General features: G+C 42.9%; 4 protein-coding genes across 6 annotated transcripts in view; 2 read left to right on the forward strand and 2 right to left on the reverse strand.

Annotated features, from left to right (window-relative positions):
* LOC109537240 (glucose dehydrogenase [FAD, quinone]) overlaps positions 1-25,500 on the reverse strand; it is a 386,158-nt gene that overhangs the window by 48,232 nt on the left and 312,426 nt on the right. The window lies entirely within an intron of this gene.
* On the forward strand, positions 1,020-20,141 carry LOC109537229. 3 transcript variants are annotated; one of them, XM_019903851.2, is made up of 4 exons: positions 1,022-1,438; positions 12,982-13,047; positions 18,054-18,418; positions 18,700-20,141. In XM_019903851.2, the coding sequence occupies exons 3-4, from the start codon at positions 18,063-18,065 to the stop codon at positions 19,382-19,384; spliced, it is 1,041 nt and encodes a 346-aa protein (XP_019759410.1). In that variant the 5' UTR covers positions 1,022-1,438; positions 12,982-13,047; positions 18,054-18,062; the 3' UTR covers positions 19,385-20,141. The 3 variants fall into 3 exon arrangements, with proteins under 3 accessions (XP_019759409.1, XP_019759410.1, XP_019759411.1); XM_019903852.2 differs by lacking the exon at positions 1,022-1,438 and adding an exon at positions 3,618-3,871; XM_019903850.2 differs by lacking the exon at positions 12,982-13,047 and having other exon boundaries at positions 1,020-1,438.
* Positions 22,224-24,274, forward strand: LOC109537205 (DNA methyltransferase 1-associated protein 1). The gene is made up of 4 exons (XM_019903814.2): positions 22,224-22,702; positions 22,795-22,961; positions 23,015-23,839; positions 23,900-24,274. The coding sequence occupies exons 1-4, from the start codon at positions 22,495-22,497 to the stop codon at positions 24,005-24,007; spliced, it is 1,308 nt and encodes a 435-aa protein (XP_019759373.2). The 5' UTR covers positions 22,224-22,494; the 3' UTR covers positions 24,008-24,274.
* LOC109537210 (DET1- and DDB1-associated protein 1) lies at positions 24,245-25,451 on the reverse strand. Its single transcript, XM_019903819.2, has 4 exons — positions 25,232-25,451; positions 25,034-25,172; positions 24,654-24,715; positions 24,245-24,598 (listed from the first exon to the last, which is right to left on the reverse strand). The coding sequence occupies exons 1-4, from the start codon at positions 25,232-25,234 to the stop codon at positions 24,518-24,520; spliced, it is 285 nt and encodes a 94-aa protein (XP_019759378.1). The 5' UTR covers positions 25,235-25,451; the 3' UTR covers positions 24,245-24,517.

Here is a 25,500-nt window from a genome sequence, read left to right on the forward strand (position 1 = left end):
GGAAAGGCTTTTTTCATCTAACAATAGAGTAAAATATTCATCCTGGAAATAGTCTAACAGACCTAAATCCGATAATCGTCTAGACGTTTCTGAGCAAGATTAGTCCACATATTGCGAAAATGTGCTCAAATTAAGTGGATCTGAGTCCGCGGGCTCTGCCGGCCTCATCTATGAAGCTCTTCTACTTAATCAGAATCGAACTGTCTGCCTATTCGTCATTCTTATCTAAGGTATCTTTAAAGCGGTTTTCAGTCGGAAATTACGCATCCAAATCCAAACAAATTCATTTGGTTCCAAATTGGCGGCAGTTATCGAGGGACCTTCTCAATTCATTAAAGTTGCGTGCCTCTTAGATTGCGTCGATAAAAATCGCGCTTTACTTAACCACGCTAGACCAAGAGGGCGCTATGATCCAATCTAATATTTTTTATCGGATTTTCCCCACTGGAAGGGCGACACTCCAGTTAGCTGGTTGGGGTCGTGGGGAGGGGACTAAACACCGACTTGTGTAGCATTGGAAGGGCGTCGCAAAACTTTCTTTATATTTTGATCACTCAAAGCAGATTCAAGTCTTCTCAGATGTGGTGGCTGGTCTTCTGAGGCCTGCCATTGTGACATGTATTACTGATCCTGATTGGTCATTGAATGTTTTTTTTTAATGGAACTTACGAATGAATTGATAGTGAATATCAGATCGTATAAATATACAATCGCACGTAAAATAGCCGCAATTTTTCAAACTCGTAAATTGAAATTTCATTCATCCGAATTACCGATCTAAAACGTATGAATGAAATGCTGCCAATATTTATTTACAATTATTTATACGGTTTATAAATAGGAAAAGTCGTCCGGGCCACTGTTGTTGGTTGGAAAGCTCATTAAGATACACCGGGCTCATAAAACGCCGAAAATTGATTTGAATGAACACCACTCTAATTTAATTGTTTATTTGTTTTTTCTTTGCTGTTTACTCATACGACAGAATGAAGGCGGTTTGTCAAGAAATGTCACCTTTTGATGTTAATTATACTTGTCATCAATCAGGTTGATTTTGATTGATTATTTCGTTACTTGAAAGAAATTATGTGAATTTTAAGTGTTTTCCCTACAAGCAAAGCGCGCCTTTTCCCCAACAACTTGCCCGTTTTTTAACCTAACCTTTCGGACTTTCGGAGTGGGTATAGATGCAGGTGGGCCGAGCAGAGCCGAAGCGGCCGAGCAGTGCCGACACATTGAGACCGGTCTTGGCGGCTTGAAGCATTTTGGTTCGAGCGTTAGTTCGCAGCGGTTCGTGTTCTGATCGTTCCGTTCGTGCGTTACTCGGCTTTTTTGACTTGGTGCGAACTCTGGTGTGTTTGTTTCAATTTCGTGAAATGTTTCAGCAGGCACCAATGTCATTGGACTTGTCAAATTAACTATGTGGTTTGACAAACAGGTGAGTGCCAGTATTACAATTTATCTCAGTTTTTTGAGTTTTTTTGCTTCCCGGGTAAGGGAGCCCTTTCCCAACCCATCTTGAGGGTTGTCACGGAGTTTCCGGTCGCTTTTCAGTCACGAATTGCGTCTGGTACTCCTTTGCAGACTCGACATGTGGTTTTGTTTTGAAACAACCGGAGCAGTGTGCATTAAAATGGTTTTATTCGCGGTCGGCCAGTGGAGCTGAGCGGGTGACTGTGTTGGCGCCAGGCCTCGTCACGTGCAACATTTCGCTGACCGATTGCCGAGATCAGTTCTCAAAGGTTGGGTGGGGGGATCGGCGCCACCGATCTTAAATAAATCAGCGCCCATTTCTTAATGGTTATCTGGACGATGGGGTTTTACATACGCCATCATCGGTATTTTCTAATTAGTGGTGCAAAATGAGTGAAAATCAAAACACCCAAGCAACCAGTAAAATACTCTGTATAGGCACGTTACGCCCACCGTTTCCATGGCGACCCACCAACGCAAAGCCGCCTTATGATTGCGCTTGCTATAGCCCCCCCCCCCTTCCTCAATCGATAAATAACGTTGTTGTAATGTCGATGCGTTTACCTGGATTATTAGATCTCGTTATTAATTACCTACTCATGGACGGTCAATCCAGAAAATGCGATTTTGTCCTACGGAATTGACAGGATCCAGATCTGGTGTACGAGACGGCTTCCTATTTTTAAAGCGGTATTTTTGTTTCGCCGCAAGAGAGATTAAGCGCGCGTTGAAAATATTGAAAAACCACAGTTTGTTTGGAAATTCGCATCTTCAGCAAGACCAAGGCTTGATGATGGTGTCCGTAAATGGATCAAAAGCGCAACTGAAGTTGTTGCAGTAACGTGCGACCGAAATCATAATCCTGTAAATGGCACTGAATTAATTTGTTCAGAAGCCTAATTAAAACCATTATTCGTGTGCGAGCAACACCCCTATGTTGATGGACACCACTGTGATTTAAGCACTTTTCATCACCAGTAGTGTACAATTAACGGTGGGCAGTAGGTGCCCTTTCTAATCACCCGCTTTGCACCAAATAGGCCATAAACTTACAGCATTTTGTGTGACTGACGCATACTGATATTCTTACGTTCATTCATGGCCCAAACGCGTAGAGAATAGATTAAGGCCTGTGTTTGTGACCAAATTTATCATTCGGTTGCATACCGAACTGAAAATTGGGAAAACAGGGCTCAACATTTGCACACAGCTTCCGGAGGAACGCGCTAAAATCACAGTAGGCTTCGGATTTCAGATTCTAGAAATATCCGCAATTTAAAAGAATCTACCTTTAGAACACTCGACTGTTGAAAAACGAACGTAGTCCAATCGGGGAGTAAATGCGGGCTTCATACGCAACACGCTCTCGATCACGCCACCCACAATAAAACCAAGAAAAGTATCGTTTAGCATCAAAGTTGGCGAACGTCGCGCGTCAAGCCCCAAATTAACGAAGTGCCATAAATATGTCGCTTAATGGCATTTGCACATCAGACATTCCTTCTCGTGTAGACCTCGTTATGGTGACCCGCGAATGGCGCGTGCCCCCTATTTACGCCAAGTTCAGTGTCGCCCGTCTGATTAGTTTTTTTTTCTCGCCTTACGCTGCTGAAAAATCCTCTCGATTGTCTGTCGATATGATGCAATCCGACTAATGCTTTAAATGGTAATGAGATATGCGGAACAAGTACGCGAACAGATGGAAAGTTGTAATCATAGTAAGGCGCATTCATGAATGACATTGTCGGATTCAGTGCGTAGGCGTGGTGGCGCATAGTAATCAGTAGCTGATTGGTTGATGTGACTCACTTAATCTAGTAGGCTTCAATTTAGTTGGTGCTGTCCGAAGGGTTCAAGAGGCAATTTGTYTGTTCCCTTGTTGCCTAGTAACGTATTCATCATTTTATCTCATTTCAACACGCATAATTGGAACATATTTTATTCAGCTAAATTTTTACAATTTCCTACTGCTAACTTATCTACGAGTCCTTAAATCTAACATCTTTAGTGTGTTTTACTCTACGTMCAGTTTACCCTCAATGCCTTAATCTACCTTATTCTACTTAAACCTAGCATAGGCACATACCCAAGGGCGGATCCAGGGGGGGTCATGACCGCCCCTGGGTGCTGGATTTATAACGACTAACGCTAATTTTTTTAGTTTCATAGACAACAAAGTACTGAATTACTCTGAAGTCAAAAGTAATAACTTGACATGACTGTATTAAACGTCAATTCTTCAGCTTAGTGTCTTCTCTGTCAAAATGGCTAAGTTGTTCACCTGATGCGCAATTATGTCCGATAAATCAGTAATGTTTTGGTGTTTTGCACGGGATTTCTGGTTGGGCAAAAAAACCACGCACGCTCCTGCTTCCGTCACAACATTACCTATTCAAAGGTAAGTACTTGTCGCCTATAAACGATATTTAACCCGGCGCTTGTAATGACGTAATGCGTCGCCAATTTATTGTATTCCATTGTGAATGGGAAATGAAAAGATCGCGGTTAGTCGGCATAAAAGTGCTTTTAGGTGCGGATGTGCCCGGCCGGAAAGATTATGGCCGGCATCAACAAGTCGTCGGTCGGATCGATTCGGGCCTTCGTCCAGGTTATTCTTTTTGATTGCCCGATCTTGTGTTTTGTCGCAATCGTTTATATTTTTTTAATTTAATAAACGTGATACTAAGGTATTTACCCCCGTTTTTATTATTGTATGAAACATTTTCGGGTTTTTTCAATCTTCGACTAGTGTGTATTTCCTATGCAGTTTGGCGTTTGTACGTCACCCATYAAGCACTGCCCTCAATTTGAAGTAACCCTCAATTGTTATTTGTTGACAGATGACGATGTACAGTTCGATTATTTATGACATTGACAACTTGTACGTTGTATGCAAGCTCAACGTTGCTTCCACAAATACTCTACGTCATAAAAGGGGGAATTTGAYAAAGCGGTTTTTGTGCGGGATACTTATCAAAACTTTAGTTTCAAATAATTTTTTTGTTTGTRTGGTTGCCKCAATTTGACTGAAACTTCCGKCAAGTAAAGAGTKGACTTTCTGGTTCAAGATGGTTAAACTTCCGGGTTTTGCGCCTTCTAGTTTAGACTGCAGTTTTTAGATCCCSCACAAAAAMCACTTTCAAACATGGTGCCAACCAAGAACTAAACGAAGAACAAATAGCGGGCTGCCGCATTAAASAAATAACAATTTTTGAGATAAAAAAATCAACATTCATGCTATACCTATAATGATAAAGACAGATATCCTGGGCAAAAGTTCCGTTTTTCTAAGAGTAAATATTACACCACCGTCWAAAAATRCCATTAAGTACGTTAAAGTATGTCATTTCATTCATAGCCTGCCATCAACTTTCGCTTCAACTTCCCAATAAAATGTGGAAGTTTCCGCGACTTGAAACCGATCGCGCGTGTCACCTTGTGCCGCTTTAAACTTTTTTCGCAAACTAGGTCAGACATCCCGCAAAGTTTAATCCCTCTAGAACTAAGCGATTAGCTCAGACTGTGTAGTTATTGTTTACAAACCGGCGTCTGTCGAGTCCGGACGAATTCGGCATTCATTCCTTAACCGCATTTCAGGGCCTGAAAACTTCCATATAATGCGATGTCGTGAAGGAGTTTTATCGGGATCGCGTCAGGTCCCTGACCCAAATAGAAACGTCACCGACACACACACACACACACACACATCCTTGCATATATGAATTGAGAAAATATCTGTGTACGAGACGTCGTTCGTCTGTCTATTACGTAGCGCGGATGTAATCTATCGATCCTTTTTTTCTTCTCCCGGATGAAAAGTGAAAAGGTTCAGGGCCATTTTCGCTGATCGATCCTTGTCCTAGGCCTGACCAGTTGCTTGTTATATGCACTTATTGCCGGTAATACGCAAATATTTATGTTTGCTCAATCGATAGTTGCCTGAGCCTGCCGACTGCGCTGGCTCTCCTAGCCGTCGCTCTCCTGCACGAGAACAAGTGGCTAATTAATAATTACCTCCTTTATCTAAATGGTTTCATTATCTGCATAGTGAATTTTTACTACGATGTTTACTCACACGAAAGCGTGCGTAACATTCCGATCTTTAACTAATTACCATAACAAGTGATTTTTATTAGTCATTAATTATCTTTCGCCCCGAATGAACGAATGAATGAATGAATGAAACGGAACGAATCGATAAATTGATGTCGGCTCGGGCATCGTTTTATATCTTCATCAGGAGCTTTCTATCGATTGCCATTACCTCAAACGATCTCTTATAAGTGATTTGTTTCGTGACTGATAGATAAATGATGTTGGCATCCTTGTCGCTGATACATTTCGGAATGTAGTTTACGATTCAAGACGTCGTTAGAAGTCCTCCACCCCACCATTTATGAATGGGAAAGAGTTTACTCTCGATTTCGAGCGTCAATATTTATGGCGCCTACATTACTAGCGGAATTTCGCATAAAAACGTGCGTACATAAAATGCACCTCTGCTCGAGTTCTGTCGCCCGAGGTCTCTGCATCTCGTTTCCGTATATGCATTTTCGTTTGCTTACTACGGTTTCAATGCCTCGTTCTCGATTCCAACCGAAAATAACGCCCGGAATTTTATTATCTCGAGCCATTTGGACTCACTCAGTCAACAACGCAACCCTATAGTTCCCGAGTAATTTTTGTGGCAACGTCTCGATTTGTAGTATAACCGATCGTTCAAAAAATTTCGGTTAGCAGGTACCTATCTCCGGGCGGCTTCATCTCGGTGTGTCGAGTGTTGGCACAGTGTCGTACCATTGCAAAACTTTCATTTAAGTAATGGTTGTTTTTGACTTTCCAAATGTTTTTTTTTCTTGGGCATTCTGTCTAGCAGGGATAAGATGAAGAGAAGTCGTCTTAGCGTAGGACTATGGCATGTTGACACATTGTCGCAAACACTCTCTTGGTTTATGCCTGCTCTTGCACGTTATCAATGAATGGCGCGGATCCACTCCAGCAACATAAGCCTCCTAATGCATCGCGTAAGTCGTGTGTAAAACCCATTCAAATCCGACCTTACATGTCACGACATACTCGTATTCGGCAATAAAAGCAAGCGACGTCTCCTCGGAAGTCGTGAATGAACTTCACTTTCGATTATACGCAAAGGCAAAAGATTAAGAAAAGCGGCCGGTTTCATTTCGCATATCAGCCGCCGGCTATGCAAGCAAGTCCCTTTTATCTCTACGGTGAAGTTGGGCAACTGGCAAAGTTTCGCTCCCGTTACGATCTGCCCTCCCATTTTTCCGGCATCCTTCTTTTTAACGTTCTCCTAATAATGACGAACGGGCCGACGTTCCCGTTTTTTAATGGCTTATTGGATTTTCCTGACGCGGCCAGCCGACAAGATGCCATCGCTCCGATCGCAACAAGTGAGTTATCACTTTGACTTTGAAACTGCCTGTTGTGACCTGTTTCTCAAGGCCGATCCCTTAACTGGAATCACTGGCTTTGCTTCGAAATGTTCCACACAATGGCCCTGTTGTTGGGGGCTTCAATAGCGTTCCTGCAATCGACGGGTACCTGTTTCGGTGTCTATAAGGTGCCTGCCTAGAAGATCAACCCCATGCCGGGCTGAGGGTCGCATCTACCTGCATTTCTTCCACTGTGAGGATGGACTGTACCAGTTTCTTCACATAGATACAGCCTGAATAAATAAAAAAAACTCGAAAACTCTATAAAGCCACGCACACGGACAAATCCTGTCAAGATTGACGGGACATTTCCACCATTCAGGTCGTTAACCTCTTCGGAAATGCGCTCCGGTAAAGTCATTTGGCAATCAACCGGCCTTCCTGACCTGCTTTTCAGCAGGTCCCGCATTAGGGAAGACTAGACATTGAGGCCATTAAGCGATTAAACTGAAACCCAACCCCCTACCGAACTAATGATTTAATGTGACGATCAAATGTGCGAGAAACAATGCTGTTTTCTCGCATTAAACGTCCGATGACGTCATTTGCGAGGTGCAAAAAGTCCAAACGACATTGACCGAGTTTTTGGACAGAAAAAAAAACACCATCAATATTGGCCGTAAAACAAATCAACCGGTTAACTGGCAAAGTGAGGAAGGAGCGCAATTAAAAATAAATCGTTGTGCTGGAAGCTCGGCGCGAATGGAAATACGTGTTTATTTATCGGGTGTCGGCGACAAAACTGAATGAAAGCGAAATTACATATTTAAAGTTAAATGGAATCGATAAATATTAAACGGCGCCTGTATGTATAAATAAGTTTCCCATCCACTTAACGTACCTACCTGAAGCGTAAATACAATAAAATCGAAACGATTATTGATGTGGTCGACGATTACGTAATGTTACGATTAAATCGACGTCGGCCAATTACAGCGAGTACAGACACATACACAATGAAATATTTATCTCGGCATATTTACATAAAAATACTATTACTAGGTCATAATTAATAATCGGCACCGTAACACATAAAAACCGTTACCTTTCTCAATGCGCGCCACGTTGAACAACTTGTTGATATGTCATGTCATCTTTTTAAAAGCCATTATTCAATTTGTAAACACACAGACACACACACATAATCGCATTTTTATGCGTCTCTACCTCTCGTTCCGAGTAGACAATAAAATATGTCGCGTGCGGGGCCCAACGTCAGCAAACACTGATTTAAGTGGTTTATAAATAGTGTTAAGGTGACTTCCGAAATTATATAAATACATAAGAGCATTATTTATGAGCCTATCGGCCACCTGTGTTTCTTTGTCAATTTTCATCGGTTTGATCGCTTCGAGTGTGAACAATAGAGAAAATGGTATGACCGGGATTTGATTGATTGGAAGATCAAAAGCAGACCATTCGGTCGTATGGAACTCCAAACGATGAGTCTTTAGAGGTGTTTCGGAGTCAGTTCCGTTTTCGAGCAGTGTGAGACAGAGGCGTCAGGTTGACGCGATTGAATCGATCGAGAAAATGCGAGTAAGGGAACTTTTCTGGAAAGTTACTGGGAATCAATTGATACAGGATGGGCCATATAATACCTCGAGGTGTTTTTGACTGACTGACGCAAGAAGAGCATGATTTCACACCATTTTTTTCTTGTCAATGCCTTCACTTGAAACATCGAGATTACGCTTGTCGACTGTCACATTGCTCCTAGATATACAAACCCGGCAGTAGTTATAGGTGAAATATATACGAAAGAAGTTATAAGTGTGACATACCTGCCGATTGAACGGGCGGCGTTGATTACTTTGGGCAGGTCAGTGCCGGCGAAGAGAGGGTCGTGATTGATGATTTGTTGTTTTTATGCGGTTTTCACGCGCCCAATCTGGTGCGGGTCACGGTCAATCCGATCGTAATCTCAGCGCCGTGTGTCCGCTCTATTGTTTTCCGGCGCTTTCCCATTAAGCACTAATTGATTATTTACGTCTGCGACGACCAAGATAAACAGGTGTCAGCACGTCTAATTAGCGACGCGCTTTGCATTCTTGGCAGCCGATTTGTCCGTGCGGAAGCGCATTTGACTGTGTCGCTTGGCGCGTTGGTCCACCCTGATGTCACTTTTTTAAGAACGATTGTCTGGTCGCCTTTCCTCATATAGAAGAGTCCCTCTTTCCTTGTCTAGTGTCACCCTATGGACACTTGTCATGGTCACTTTATGGACTGATGACACTTTCTGTCAAGCACACATACACGGACTCGCCCGTGAGGACGTTGTTGTTTACGCACAAACCTCGTAACTGGTACAAAACAGTTCTCATTCAGAACAATGATTTTCTGCTTTCAATATAACACTTGTCAACGATGACACGAGTCGAAGAACGTCAGGAAATACCTGATGAAATTGCCGCCGATGAATGGTACGTGACAAAAGGTGAGCGCACCTGTGAATGAAAATGCCGATGGGACCCTTTCATATTGCGTAATGGAGATCAGTGCCCTTTTATACCTATATTGTTCGTTGCTAGGCCAAGGTGGCGCCATCGACCGTCAAACGTTATCTCACTTTCTCCCCGCACTCTAGTGAAAGTCGACATTGTGATTGTTTTGTCCTCAAGTGACCACTAATGACAGGTTAAAGTTGTCATTGAGAAAACGGCAACATTGCGCCAAGTATTAACAAACTGAACGCGCGGTTATTTTCAGTGCTGATATCAGCTCAACGAACGCGAATTGCGCTAACTGTACCTACTGCGTTGCTTCGGCCTATTGAAATACATTCGCATTGTGCTAAACTGGTGGAAAATTCACTCATCTTTCCGGTCTGATACAGCGAAAGAAAGACAGTTCGGCCACTGACATTGACAGGGTATAATGCTGTTGTCAATGTCACAAGACCTGTCTATTGACGGCCACTAAAAGTGCCGATTATGGACTGACAATGAATACGGCAATTTTTTCCAAAAAAATTCCAGCTAGTTGATCGTCGTTGTGGGGCCGATCGCAATACCAGTGACCACATTGGGAAATTCCCGACCGAAGTTTGAATGCAAGTGGAACAAGGTCGCCTTCCCATACAATGTAAAGTAAGAGTAAGGCCATGCCATCTACCGATTGCTGGAAGATATCGGCGAACGTTCAATAAGTGCATGCCGACGACATGCATTGAATCAATCGATTGTTGTTGAACTTTTGACGAATTGCATACAGCAGCCAGCGGTGGAAGACACTGCGAGCCGGCAGATTATTTAGCCAATGCTAATTGAAACGCCAAGTAAACAAGTGGTTTGAAAAATACATTTTCTCCTGGCAAAAACGGTTACAAGCTGCGCAACGTTCGTCCATAACGCGCACATCATGCAAGCGAAACTCGACCCAAAAAGCCACCAACGAAGAAGGTTCAGAACCATTGGGGAACAATGGCAGCGAACAGTCGCTGCGTTTCGGCTGCGCTCGGCTTTGTGGCGAATCGGCGAGCGTTCGGGTTGTCGAACGAATGTCGTTATGCGGAACTCAAATTGTACTCCCGAACATTCACAGATCCAAAATCCAGATGTTGCACGAAATGTTCCCTTTTTACCTGCGTGGGGCCGTTTGAGGGTTTTTGTGAGCGCCCCGCATCGCACAGTTGGCTCTACCTGCCCGGAGGAACCCTAAAGCGGCCTACTCACACGGCAATCTTCAGGATCCATGTGCAGGCCGATTGTACCAATTTCTATATCGGCTAGTTGGTCGGCTCGAGGATAGAATCGCCCTGCTCCTCTCTCAAATTCCCTGCAATTCGTATGAGGTGTAGAACAGTTTGACACAATTTATCTGTTATGGTAGCGTGTGAATAGGTTAATCGATTTTAGGCAGGATAATTTATAGTTATGGGTTTTTTTTAAGTTTGAAACTATTGTAGATGGCCCAACACGTGTTTGGAATGATTTTGAAGAAACGCGCTAAATTTTAAATCCTCGTAACTTGTTCCATTGTGTTGTTCGATCCGTTAAAGTTACAATTAATCGTTGTTCTACATTACCGACATTCTTTTAAAAAATTTAAATTCCATGGGTTCTAATTGATTAAATTGGAATGACAAAATATCCTTTTCAAGAACCATTCATTGATTGAATGACATTTGACCAGTATTTTATTTTCTTTCTAATCATATCTGCTGTTAGCGCAATCCCAATTTTTTGACGCCTTGAAGGAGCTATATGTTAACGCACAGATCAAAACTCAATACAACACTGATAAATTGCTACGTCTGGTCGAAAGGTTGGGGCCTGCAAATTGTACCCTGTATATTGCCGTGTGAGTAGACCGCTTTTCGGAGAATTTCTGTTTTTCGACCCCCAAAAATAACTATTCTTTGACACTTTTGTAACAACTTTGTACTTAGTAACAGTTACACATGGTTACTCACAGTTGTCAAATGACTCTCTTAATGGATGTGACCAAACTGACAAATAGTCAGATATTATGCAAGTAACCACTCGAATCCCTCACGAACTAAATGATAAATGGTGAATTTTTGTTACTTGACTATAGCAACAAATACCCTAAAGTAACCGCAGACAACTTTGCTATTCCACAGGCGCTTAAGCAGGAAGGTTGCTCGTGTTTGCAAGATTTGCGTCCGTAGGGAAGCGCTGCCATCAATCTTTACTTGCTTGAATGCAGAGATGCCAGGTGTACCGATTATTCGGTAGATCTACCGATTTGTCAAGAACCTGCCGATCTACCGAAAAGTAACAAATAAAAGTTTAAAAAAATTCCGTGGATTACTTAAAATAATATAACATATTTCCATTCATGATCGAGTCCGTTGGTAATAGCAGACATTTTATTTTAACGTTATTTTTCAAACATAAAATGAATCAAGCCCGCCATATAGACTATAAATATAATAAAATTATGTTTTATGGATCCTGCAATAGTGAAATCAGGTTCCCTACAATCTATTTCTGATGTTGCAATGATATTTCCAAATTTAATAAATGATAGTGAATTACAAGGTCTGGACACAGAATGACGTCTGTTGCAAAATGTTGAAGAAATGAAAATTTTCTGGAAATATTAAAGAGTTTTGGAGTCAAGTACAAATATTGAAATATGGAGATGATACATTCATGTTTCCAATTTTAACCAATTTTATTTGTAACCTGCTTATTCTACCTCACTCATCAGCCAATGTTGAACGGATATTTTCACAGGTTAATGTAATGAAAACTAAGTTGAGAAATAAGCTAAAAACGAGTACAATTGCATCTTTACTTCTTTACTGACTCATGCATATTTTAGTTTTCCTGTAAGTTTAAAAATTCAAGTTTTGAAAAACGTACGATTTTATGGAGATTTTTTTTGTGAGGTTTTGGACCACCCAATCAGCTCTAGGTGTGCGTAACAGAGCATTTCCAAAACCTCGCCAGATGGGGCCCTTGATAATAAAAGAAAAATGAGTACCAATTTTCTACCGAAAAGTGTAGAGCTTATCTGCCGAAACTCGATTTTCGGACCTGGCAACCTTGCTTGAATGTGACACATTCAAACCTTGGGCCTACAAGGCACCGTTTCGTCTGCCTGTAGACGTCCGGAACTATCAGAACTATCGACAGATTATCGGCAATTCGAGAAAAAGTTGTTTTTTTGGACGGGATTAAAACTTTTATTGCGGAGCAAAATTGAAAAGAACGCGTCGAAACGTCGGTTATTTTTGACAGAATTAACTGTAGAGCAATCAGTATTTTTGGATATTCCACCAATCGAATGTGGGTAGTTCGATATGTGGCGACCGCTAGACGCCGCAGCCGCATTGTATTGCTGAACGAAACGAAGAGAAATCAAAGCCATCCAAATAAATAGTGCGGGCCTGTTAGATTCTCGCACGTCATCCATGCCGCGTTAAATGCGACCTATGCAACCGGTGTAACGGTATTTCGTCGACTGAAACGGGCTGCGGATTCTTTCGATCAAACTGCAATTAAAATGCGTCCAATCAGCAGCATTGTTCACCCTCAGCGCTCAGCAACGTTAACCATTCAAACTTTTTTTTCCGTTTCAGGTTGGTTCCTAATCGCTCTTTTCGAGAACCCAACTAAGCCAGAACAGAAGAAATCTGACAATTCAGGTACGAATCAACCACTTGCTGTGTCATCAATATTTTTCTCAATTTCAGCCTTATCTTTATTCGTTATTTCAATGACAGTATTGACATTGAGGGTTAACAGTTTAACTAGGTAGTCAATTTGACATTAGTGAGTGAATCCCATGGATACCTATGTACAGGGTCTCGTAAGCACATGATTAAATGGGCCCTGAGACATTATTTGGCACATATGAAGGTTTTTACCAAGGAAGTTCTTAAAAAAAGGATCTTTTCTGAAGTATCGTGAAAATGGTATAGGATTTTGATGAAACTCACTGTCTGCTTTGGGCAAGTGGGGAATGCCCTCTTGTCTGAGTGTCTTCATTCAAAAACTAGTTGAATTAGTTGAATCCCGCAACCAAATAAAAAGTTCTGGTAGGTTTTGCACCAACGCACTCAAGAATTCCTCACTGCTCAAAGCGTACGATCTCGGTTGTTGCATCATGGGACATGAGTCACAAGAATAAACTCACAGTGAGCTTTGTTTAAATCCGTAGTACCATTTTCAGGATATTTCAGAAATGATAATTTTTTTGGAAGAAAAGTTCTTTTGGTCCAAAGAATATCCAGTACCCTTTTGATCATGTGCTAACAGGACACCCTGTATAATAGACGCAACAAAATGATAGATAATTGCATTAAAACTGCCGCCGCCGATGCCACGTGCTTTTTTTGTCTCGCCCTCCTGCCGTCGGTTGTGGGAGGGCGCTGGAAGTATTGATATCGGATATCGCGCCCGCCTATTGGCGCAGTCGCATGAAGCTCTACGGGCCCGGCGGGAGGCATTTTTTTCAAAATAGAAATAAAACGTTCATCCGTGCTCTCGCTAGGCTGCAGGCCTCAGGCGAAAAAAGAACTTTTTTATCGTCCCACTTGCCCATTGCTCGAACATCCACCCATCATGGAGCAAACACAGTTTTTTCGGGTTCTAGTTTGCAAATCGCCCCCGTAGCAGACTGTTTTGGGGTAGCAAGGCGGGCGCGACGCAGCCCTCTGATTGGTGCGACGCCGTGGCAACGTTCTAACCCATCGCCATCCCCACCTCGACGCCAGCAAAAACAAACTACGACGCGACGCTCCGGTTGCTACGTCGTTTTAATTTGGAATGTTTGGATCGACGACGCCAGCACCGGCAGTTTTCTCTCTTTTTCACTCGCAGGGGTTGTTTTTAGTAGGGTTTTTGCAACGTAGTCCGTTTTTGCCCCCAGCACCACAGGGGCGGACTTCCTTCGTGCAGATCAGAAAAGTTTGTAAAATGTCATCAATTTTTCCCTTATTGGAATGGGAGTAGTCGAAGAATTGCTGGTTTTCCTTAATATTGCTTTTGCCTCATCTCGTGCTTCTTTTCTGTCTTCCGTTTTTCCTTCTCAGTTCGCCCAACTCTTCAAGTAAATAAACATGTTACCTCACTCTCTCATGTGAAGAATCGCATATATTGCCTCTCGCTCGTTGCGCATATATTGCAAAAAAATGTTTTTTTTTTAATGAAAAAAACCTTTTCGACTGGCAGATGTGGTTGCGATGTGCTTACACACATTTATGTCACGTACCAGCGAATTGGGCGCCGTTTTTGATGCGCACAGTTTCAAATAACAACGCAGGGTGATTTGATTCAAACCATCTTTTGACCGGCAAGTGAAATGAGGAGAATAATAATAATATATATATTTTTCGGATATTTTGAAACTGCGGAAGGGGGTTCCCCCACCCTCGCACGGGGAAATTAATGGGGAAAACGAACGGCACAAAGTTACGACCGCGCCGCTTCTATAAAGCTCCCCTCGTCGAGGGAGAAGCGAATTTTAAACTTCAAAAAGGATCACTTTGTTCGCGGCTGTTTTTAACCAGGACAGGATTCCGTTTGGGCCCATCTAAATGAGAATCGCCCTCCAAAAGGGAAAGGGTTTGGGGACGGCAGCTCGAACCGTTGTGAATGAATGGGTCAAACAAAAAGCGTAATTTTTATTCGTTTATCTGTCATATCGTGACGGGCGGAAAGGAAACTAGTACCATTACTTCAGCCTCATCAAGATAATTGCTCCACATTGGCTGTGAGAGGGTCGAAAAATAACCGTCGATATATTCGCTGGTGTATTTCCCCAACCATTGCGCCCGATAAATCGACAGTAGCTACCTCGGGTTGAGCTCGTCATGCAATGTTGCCGCTTCGTGCCATTGCCGCCTGGCCAAACACGCAGCTTTCTCAATCTCAAAAAATTTCACTCATTTCCCACTTGGTCCTCATGTCGTCACACTGGTTCTTCTCAATTGGCCTGCATGGTTGATGGACAAATCCCGCTTCTGTGGTAAATGTGACGAGACGTGGCAGCCGTGTATTCGGGGTCGACAGCAAGGCAGCTCGAACGCTAGCGTAAACCCCGGCCCCAGTTCCGAGAAGGGTGGAAGGTCGGTCGAACCCTCGAAAAAGGGGCCTGCCACCCTGAAGCCCGCGTTCATGTTACTAATCCTCGCTCCGTTCTCTCTGCACTCAGGGCCGGAACGGCCCACTCGTTTTGTCCGTAAAACGGTACAAAGACCTAAAAGAAATTCGCTTATTGTGCCACTTTCATGGAAGACATATTGGGACAAAGACAAAATTGACTGATACCGCAACACAATCTTTTCGATGTGTCAAGCACAACCTGCTCGAATGCTCTGTTAAATATGGCACAGTAGTCAGTACGACGAGTAGACGAGATTTTTGACTAAAATATAGAAAATTTCCTACTGTCGGCTCTAGTCTCGGTGCTTTGTTCTTTGTGCCAGGCTTGCCAGTTTCGAACCCCCATCGGCCGATCAACTCGCAGGCCTGAGCCCTCCTTGCGCGCAAAATAGGGGAGGCCGCCGCATATTTGCTGGAACTTTTTGATGCCCGGAATCCGCTTCAGGCCCGCAACTAATTAACAAGCACCTTCGGCTTTCCAGCCAAATGGAACAATGACAACCATTTTTGTTCGATCTTCGATGGTTGGAGATTTTATGGTTATGGTCCCAGCTGCAGCCTGCAACGGTGGAGGCGACACAGATTTTCGCATATTCAGATTAATTTGTCGTGGAATGGTTCGAATGGCTTTTGTATCATCGGACTAACAAAATTAAATTCACTTTGATCTTTTGAGGTTAGGTTTGATGATTATCCACGCATCGTCCAGCATGGCCGGCGGTTTAAGCGTATTGTAAATATTCAAACAGAGCCGAAAATCCGAAAGTTCACTAAGCGGTAAAGAAATATCCGTTGATTGACCATTTTGATATGAGGACTGAATGAAGCACTCGTGTTTCTAACCGAATATTTTAAAAGAACGAAACACAACACACGGTATCTAGATTTGCTTCATCAGAAGGGAAATTTTATTTCTGCTACAGAGACAAGGCAATTCACAAAAAAATTATGTCATTTGTCAATGACTCCGATTTGTGAATGTCACCGCAATCGTTCGGGCCATCGTAGAATGACACCGACGACATGTCACCTGTCATCCGCTGCAACAAACCTAACCGTACACTGAAAAAACCCGCTGGTAAACCATCAGCGATTGGTGGAAGTTGCGAAACATTTCGGTTGGCACGAAAAAAAAGCGTTAAATCCCGACTTAAAACCTTGTCGTCGCTTACCGGCCGTTATCCAAAAAGTGTTACAGCCAGAGAATGGGCGAAGGCAACCGAAGCCAAGTAAAATATAACGAGTAAATTAAATAGAAAGCGGGCACTTATATAAAATCAAAAAGGATCGCAAGAAGTGAGTGCGGGCCGGAGCCGTTCACCCAACACCTCCGTTTATTATCTGATGGGTTCTTTCACTTTTTCGTTTTTCTGCCCGAATCCTGCTACTCTCTAAGGTTATTGGGAACGCCACTAAAACCGCCAGTTTCTTAAAAAAAACCTGCAAGGTTGTCTTGGTTCAAGGGTATAGTCAAAACTAATTTAGCAGATTAGTCGGATAATTATCGCGATGTCTTCAAAACTATGGTGGCGTCCCGAAAATTGACCTGATTCTATTATCCAAAATGGCGTTTGTTTTATGTCATTGCTGACATCTGTCAAAAGACCAGCCAATTCTGGCGCAAGTTTAAAAGCAGAAAAAGTGAACTCCTCGTGTGTCCTCTGCTGGACTATTAATTTCGTGCCACTTCTTCGGCTCGAGCGAGTCAACGCAATGTTGCCATACAAAGTAGTTGGGGAACAAACCCCAGACTTTTCAACCCTTGTCGAGTGATTGAGAGCCAAATGGGGCCTGCACTGACAGTGTGTTGTCGGCCCTAAAAGTGACACTGCACAGTGGTAGCTGAACTGAGCATTTTTGCCCGGACTAGTGGCGTAGATTTGGCAACGAAGGCAAGCGGGCTGGTGCAGGCCGGTTTTGCTGCGTCGAAGGCCGAGCGCCCGCTTGTGACATGAGAAACTACGAATCCTCAAGGTTATTTTCGAACATGGGACGTTTACTAGTTGGTGCGAGAGCAACGTTGCCGAGCTGCGTAGTTGCAAGAAATGCCACAACCGCTATATCATCATTAAAAACATCCTGTTTGGAAGCACGACGCCACAGTATTATTAGCAGGCGCATGCAAGCGGAGCGCGCAAAGGAATTGTTGGAAATATATTCTTCTACAAGGCGCACTGATCATTTTCAGCCTGGGCTGAATGGATTTTAATCAACAATAGTTTGGCTGAAGCTCCACGTTTTTACCGCTAGCTTTCAAGTCTAGCAGCGCGGCAACATGGCAACATGGCATTGCGATGTTCCAGCGGCAACTTATTTGTACAATTAGATAGCAGCCAATTTACTGTTGTTTATTCTCACCGAAAGATTGCTTGAATTATTTCCAGTTTGTACTTGTAAAACATGCCGACTGCGCCCTCTTTGAAACGCTCGCGAAAAAACGGCCATCGAAAATGTCACAATGACGTTGTCAAATTGAAACTGGTTTCTTGCCATCAGTATACACGGTGTTCGAAATATATTTGATGTGTTCCAATTTTTGTTGCAGAATTGTGCCATGATGGGGTTGCAGACGACGTCCTCAGCAGTTGTTAACAATAAAAGGAAGTTTGAGACCTGGGATTATCGAGCCTCGCCATCGAAGATTAGCAAGTGGGATGTGTCGACCAGTAGCGACGATTGCATTGCTCGATTGCAAGCGGTTGCCGTGCCCTCACCGGACGCTTGGTATAGGTTTCCGTCAGCGGTTAGCGAAGAAAATTGCACATTTTATGACTTTGATGATCTGAGCAGCAGCAGCGATGATGATATGGGTCGGTGCTCCCCCGAACCGCCTCGGTTCAGAGCAACAACTGGACCTCTTGTGGAACCGCCCCGGTTCTCTGCTCCTACGCCTGCTCCGCTTTTTGATCGGTTAGTTCCACTTAATTTCACTCTTTAGTGTCTCTTGGTATGATATGGACTTCCACCACCAGTCCGCCAGAAAACTTGAAGTACGCGCTCATTGATCCGCATCAAAACAGCTGCACTCGGTGAGCAAGTCAGAGACACATACTATATATATATGAAGGAAGCTTTCTTGAATGCTTGAGACGAGTGCGGATCAAAGAGCGCGTTCTTCAAGCAGGCTGTTTCCATTTCCGTTAGTAGGTTTTCCAAATGTTCTCTATCTAAAAAATGTTGTTTCGTTCCAGATTGGCTTTGATGAAAGGGTGGCAAAATTCACAACAGCAGCAGCAGCAAACAATCAGTCGAGATGAAAATGGTAAATCGTACTTCGAACTGGGCGCTGCTCCGAAAGTGAACAACGCAGCGTTGCGGTGTTGCGACGGCAGAGCCCGCTGGTGTCAAGTGCAAACGTTCAAGCAGCGCCGCCTCGCAATGATCAATCTCTCCATCAGTAAGCTCACGCTCTACAAGGATCGTTTGGAGCACCATTTGCAGCGCTCTGTTGTGGTGCATAATACTGTTGCGCGCTTGCAACGCGAGATGGCGGACGATCCACCCGAGCCAAGTTACCCGCTGCTGCCCGAGCTACCAGCTCCGAATCGCGTGTCGCCGGTATTTGAGGCGAGCGGGTACGAGCAAAGCCTGCGCGATATGGCGGGAACGTCGGGCCGCGCCACCCCATTTCCGGCCTCTACGTCGGACACGGATTCCGGCCTGGGTGACGACGACTACGCTCCCACCATCAATTGGAGCTCAGTGCTTTTGTCCTCCCATTTGGACTTGGAGCCGATGAACAATCATGATCTTTATGCGGAACTTGGACTGAATGCCTCCAACTCCTGTCAGGAGCTGTCGTCCACGTTGCGGACGGACTCTTTGATCTCTGATCAGGACGCCTTCGTTCAAATCCTGATCGGCACCAACACGTAGCAATAAGCGACCGATTCTTAGACTTACTCAGGTTGTGATCCCCAATTATGCGTCGTCATTCATTCAACAATAATTGCTTACTTGTTTCGTTTCAAAGCGATTGGACTATGGGTACTTAGTATAATGCAACATCGCATTTCTCTGATCTCGACCGCTCAATTTTATTAAGCGCAGCTTAGACGGCATGACCTCTTCTGATCAGTACTTTAATGGGACAAATTTACCGCACTACGACAATGTCGACTTTCTAAATCGGCCTTAAATGTTAAATTTTATATTCAACTGAAGATTGGAAACTATCAAACGGCAGAAATATATCAAAAACTGATGAAAATGTTTGCCTTGTTCGAGTCCATTGCAAAAGGGGTGTTAGATATCAGATTTGGGAGGTTCGTTGTCAGATTTCACTAAAAAGCTTTCTCCCCAGAATCAGATCACCATTTCTCAATTGGCAGGTTAGAACAATGGCTCTCCATTTCCCATTAGAGCACTAAGACGATGGTTTCCCTTGGTGATTTTAGTTGAAACTCCTGGAGCAATTACGAACAATTATTTTTATATACAAATGCCCCCTTTCGTTCAATTTTTTTGGACATGTTTGATCTAGGCTGCGTCGCTCAAATGAACCTTAGGAAAAATTATATTATATAGAAAATCCTCTAGGTATAGTGAAATGTAGGTATAATGTCGGTATATAAGAGATTTAGCTTTAGGCATGTAAATATGGAACACATTAATAAATTAACGTTACTATAAACATGTTCTCTAAAGGTATGTACATGTAAGATCTATTTGTAAAGACTACGGCCCAGCGAACTTTGCCGTTTTAGTGGGTTGATTTCAAATCGATTTTCTATCGAATTTTGGCAATTCCCACTTTGGTTCCGGCCCGGTTGCATGGGGTGGGGTTGCAGTGGATTTTTCGCTGGGTGACTTAATCTAGTCAACGGGCCTGAATCTGCTAAGAAGTCACCAGCCAGTATTAAAGTTTGATAGAAAAAAACAGAAAAATTATGGAACACAGTTTCAACCGTCCTAAGTGACTTCTTAAATGAAGACGGCAATAAAATGGATTTTTTAAGTGTGCGTCATAGTTCTAGAACTAAATCGCGGCTGTACGTCGGATGGTTAAAGGATTCCCGCAAAAAAATCGTCTAACCAACCCAACGTGAAACAGGCAACAATCCAGAATCAACCTGCGTGTCTCTCATTTCTTGCCATTGTAATTGATCGTCATGTTCAATCGAAACTTTTGCTTAACAGCCGGTTTTTTCTGGTTAATTTACCGAAACTAGATTAGCTGGAACATTCAATAATTCGAGGGCACAAACTACTACAAAGCAGTATGAAATTGGAATTTCTCCACTGTGCGACCAGTGGCCGCATAACACATTATGGCAATCATATATACAGATGCAGTTATAGTTGTAAAATGAGAGCCCACACCCGTTTCGTTACGGCTGCATACAAAACGGTTGAGTAAAAATGTGGAGGGGACTTGCTGCGCAAACGGTCCGCCTACCGTCATTCGTTCTGATAACGGCGCAGCAACGACAGCTACCAATAAACGCCAAGTCCCCCCCATCGTCCCACATCGACGTCACGTCAATAATTACGTTTACGTACAACACTTGGATGTGTGCAAATGAACATGTGATATCATGTAATATGTTAGATGTTAATGAAATCGGTATATTATACATATTACCTCATTTATTGTTTTATATTTTTATGTTTTAATATATTGAATTAAACATCTAAACTGCCTGTTTTCTTCGGTCACTGCTCAGTAACTCCTTCTATGTGAACTTTATCAATTGGGAATAAAGACTACAAATCCGAAAAACACTCATTCGGATGGTTTTCCTACAGGGTCGTCCACTTGCGGGAACAGAGTCATTAAATGCCAATCGATCATCGAAAAATAGGTCAATTTTCCAGTTTACTTTTTATTACAAACATTTTGTAAAGTGTGGTAATTGATCAGTTTATAAACCGGGAAATATGTCAACATCATGTCTACAAATTCGCTAGTTCCACACCTCCCCTGGTGGCTAAAATTATAAAAACGAAATAGAAACATATCGAAAATTGTGTAAGTATTGTTTTATGTTATAAATGTCATCAACTCCAATGAATAAGCAAGTCTGACAAGTCTCAACTGTCACTCGACAACGATTAATTTGACGTTTCGCAGCGCCGTCATCGGTAGTTGAACTCGCAATTAAGGAATCGTATGCGTTCCCAAACGGCGTTTATTTTCATGCGTTTACGAGAGGACTTCCGGGGAATGTTTGTAAAATCAGTGAGAAGCAAATTCGGTATTCACAAGCAATATTAATCTATTTCTGTATCACAGATCACCAAACTCTTGATTCAGTCAGTTCTGTGTTTGCGCATGATAGTAAGATTCTCACACGAGTGAATTGTCACTTGCCTGGTCTAGACCATAGATAAAGACAAGTAGACCATTAGCTCTCACCGATTTCAGACAATCGGCAATACAAAAATTTCCTGGGAGTGCTCACATAAAAGCAACGCGCTGGTCGAGACATCTATGCGTCAGTATCTACCCTCACAGCCCACTTCACAGGTGTCTGCTGCACTTTTAGGTTTGTTTCTCAGTTTTTAGCCAATCTTTATGTCTCGCCAGTCCTATTGCATGTAAGCTTTAAATTCTAGAAAGGTAGTTAATTCCATCAACAATGCCTTAAAATAGGTGAAATTTTCATTTAGAAATTTTCCGCAAATTGGCAACCCTACCTACAAGAAAGTCATTGAGGAGAGTTCTGTCAACGTTGACGCCTGACGCTGACCAAGTATACTTTAGGTATAGAAAAAAGAAAGAAGAAGGTTAGGAACCTTGGACATTGACAGCAAATGTTGTTGGTGCTACAGTCCACAAAATATCTCCGCATAAGGGGTATGTTCTGTGCACGTTCTGTTTCAGTCTGTCGCATAGATAAAGCATAAAATATTCCCCGTGTGAGATAAAGATAAGTGTAGCATAGATAACAATAAGTCTGTGGTTTCAGTGTACAAACAAATATCTTGTCCATTAAAGTTATTTAGTGAATCAAGGCACATTTTTCGCTTGATTTCCATCCAGGATGGCGGACGTTCGAGATATCATGGAGCTGGACAGGCCGCCCACTCCTGAACTGACCAGGGAAGCAATCATTGGAATCGACAAGCCAAGAAAAAAGCTAAATGCTGCGCCAAAACCGCCCAGAAGGCCGGAAGGGATGCATAGAGAGGTCTTTGCTTTGCTGTACAATGATAATAAGGACGTTCCGCCCTTATTCCCTTCCGATACCGGTCAGTGGCTGTTTTTATACCGGGATACCATTAAGACGGGTTCCTTTACTGATACGAACATTCAACATATTCAATTCGCTTCATTTCTGCAGGTGGAAATGGCTACAAGCAGGTAAAAATCAAGCTAGGAATGAGAAAGCCCCGAAAATGGAATTGGATGCCGTTCACCAACCCTGCTAGGACCGACAATGCGGAATTCTACCACTGGAGACGTCCGAGCGATGATCCCAAAGAATATCCTTTTGCCAAGTTTAACAAGGTAAAATCTTCCGCATTCCCGTAGCATAGAAACTCATGAAAATTCTTTTATAGAAGGTAGACATTCCCACCTACACAGATGTGGAATACCAGCAGCATTTAACATCAGACACATGGTCAAAGGAAGAAACCGATCATCTAATGGACTTGGCGCATCGATTCGACGTACGCTTTATCATAATGGCCGATCGTTACGATACAGAAAAATTCTGCAAGCGTTCAGTTGAAGAACTGAAAGAGCGCTACTATAAAATCAACGGGACTCTGTCGAAACTCAGCGGCGAAAGGAAGATCTACACGTACGACAGCGAGCACGAAAAGCGCCGCAAAGAGCAGCTGAACAAGCTCTATGAGCGTACTACTGAGCAAATTGAAGAAGAGCAGTTTTTGCTGGGCGAGCTGAAAAAGATTGAGGCTCGCAAGAAGGAGCGGGAACGCAAAACGCAGGATTTGCAAAAGCTGATCAGCCAGGCGGACAGTCAGAACGACACGCCGCGGAAAACCGACAAAAAAATGCCTAAGAAAAAAGTCCCGAATCCTTCTAGGCCCTCAAGGAGCGTGGACACGAACTACATTCTCCAAGCTGTGGAAACCGCGGGAATCAAATTCCCCGATTATAAAAACAGCGGCGTATCGCTTCGCTCTCAGCGCATGAAACTGCCAGCGAATATCGGCCAGAAGAAGTCCAAGGGAATCGAGCAGTCTTTGCAGGAGCTGAACATGGACATAAATCCCACTCCAACCGAGGAAATCTGCCAGCAATTCAACGAGCTGCGGAGCGACATGGTGCTTCTCATGGAAATCAAATCAGCGCTCACCACTTGCGAGTTTGAGCTGCAATCGCTGCGGCATCAGTACGAAGCTTTGGCTCCGGGAAAGGTCAGCAATTTTAGGAACGCGTATACCTTAGTTTCTCAAATTAACGCAAAGCTGTTTCAGACGCTGCTGATCCCTCCACAACTCACCAACACTGAGCATGAAGTAAAGATTTCCGCTGGCGAGATTATTGACGTAGTGGGGTCCCCAGGGACTCCAATAAACACCTAGCTAGTGCTTTGGGGAATCAGAATTTAATTGGCTGGATAGGGATTCTGATTTGTGATATACGGAAGGGCTAGAAGACATCTTATATGCAAATAAAGTGTGAATGTGTACGTATACTAAACAATCCTGTGCATTTTGCCATTTTTTTCATAACCGACAATCCTTTCTTCAAAGTCCTTTGAAAAATTGAGTATGAAAATTATATCTTCTTCTAAAGTAGAAAATATATTGTAGAAAAGCCATAGTTAAATAAATCTATTAACATAATAATTACAAGTAATTCTTGCCAGTGCTGGATTTCCGACCAAATTTAATGATGAATTCAAGTAGAATTATGAGCGAAAGGTGTAAGGTAAAGTAGAAAAATACCCGAACAGTATGCCCAGTTGAAGCCAACACTGGCTTTAAGGAAGAGGACTAAACAAATCATTAATGTTTGTCTGAACTGGGACACGCTGTACAGATCCGGAAAAATAGGTTTATATACAACAGTTTTGCTCTCGATGAGCCGTTCTAGGGCGTGTGCCCGGTCAGTCTTTGCCGTTTTCTGCTGGGCTCTTCCGACAATGTAACTTCCCGCTTCCTTAAGACGGCCTGCAAACCGCCCACAAATAAGTCCCCTATTCTACATATTTTAACATTGTTTTACCTTTCTATCCCAGTGTTGTTGCATATAATTCAGGAGAATGCTGCTTCTTTCTGTCGTGATTACTGGAAAATACAAAGAACAATACTGGCAAATTTCCCAAATTATGCCTAATAATCGAGGGAAAGTCTTTAAAAATCAGAGAGAAGATTAGATAATAATCATCTGCTAGTCAAATACTAACTCTTGAAGTATGGTTTCATCACTAGATGCGTTTGGCTTAATCAGTAATAAGCGGTTTTAAGAAACATTGCCCACATTCTGCAAGGTCTTTTAGAGAAAAACTCTAATTAGTGCGAATGCGATTATGGGATGAATGGCGAAGAGCGTATATAAATTTTCTAAAATTTGGTGCAATTAAGGGTGAAATCTGTTAAGCTCACCCTGCTGTACGGGATAGTCCTTGGTGGTGATGTAAACCGAGGGCCTCTTTGAGGAACTCCTAATGTTGCTGTCGGTGTGGTACTTTGAAAAGTTGCTTTCGTTAAACGAGGGCAAACCAGCCAGAAATTGGGCTACAGACTGGGAAAAACATGCAATGCAACTGACGAATGGAAGTCGATTAAGTGAAATTAACTCACCATGATGCTTGAGGGTTAAAGTCTTGCGTCTGATTCAAGAGGACGTGTTTATTGACCGCGTTTCAACGGTTCATCCACATTGTTGGTAAGACTCAAACATTTAACCAAGGCCATTTGACATTTCGGGACTTTTTGTTTTGATTTTTTGGTTATCGGCAGAAGCCTTCCACTTTCCCAACATGGGCTCGAAGGCTGAAACGAGTCCACCGTACGACGGTGGTCTTACTACCACAGATCACAGAGTACTGTGACTACCACTCTGTAATCTG

The sequence above is a fragment of the Dendroctonus ponderosae genome, unplaced genomic scaffold (assembly GCF_020466585.1).
Source record: "Dendroctonus ponderosae isolate FM_Combo_2020 unplaced genomic scaffold, Dpon_F_20191213v2 Dpon_F_20191213_10, whole genome shotgun sequence".
NCBI lineage: Eukaryota > Metazoa > Arthropoda > Insecta > Coleoptera > Curculionidae > Dendroctonus > Dendroctonus ponderosae.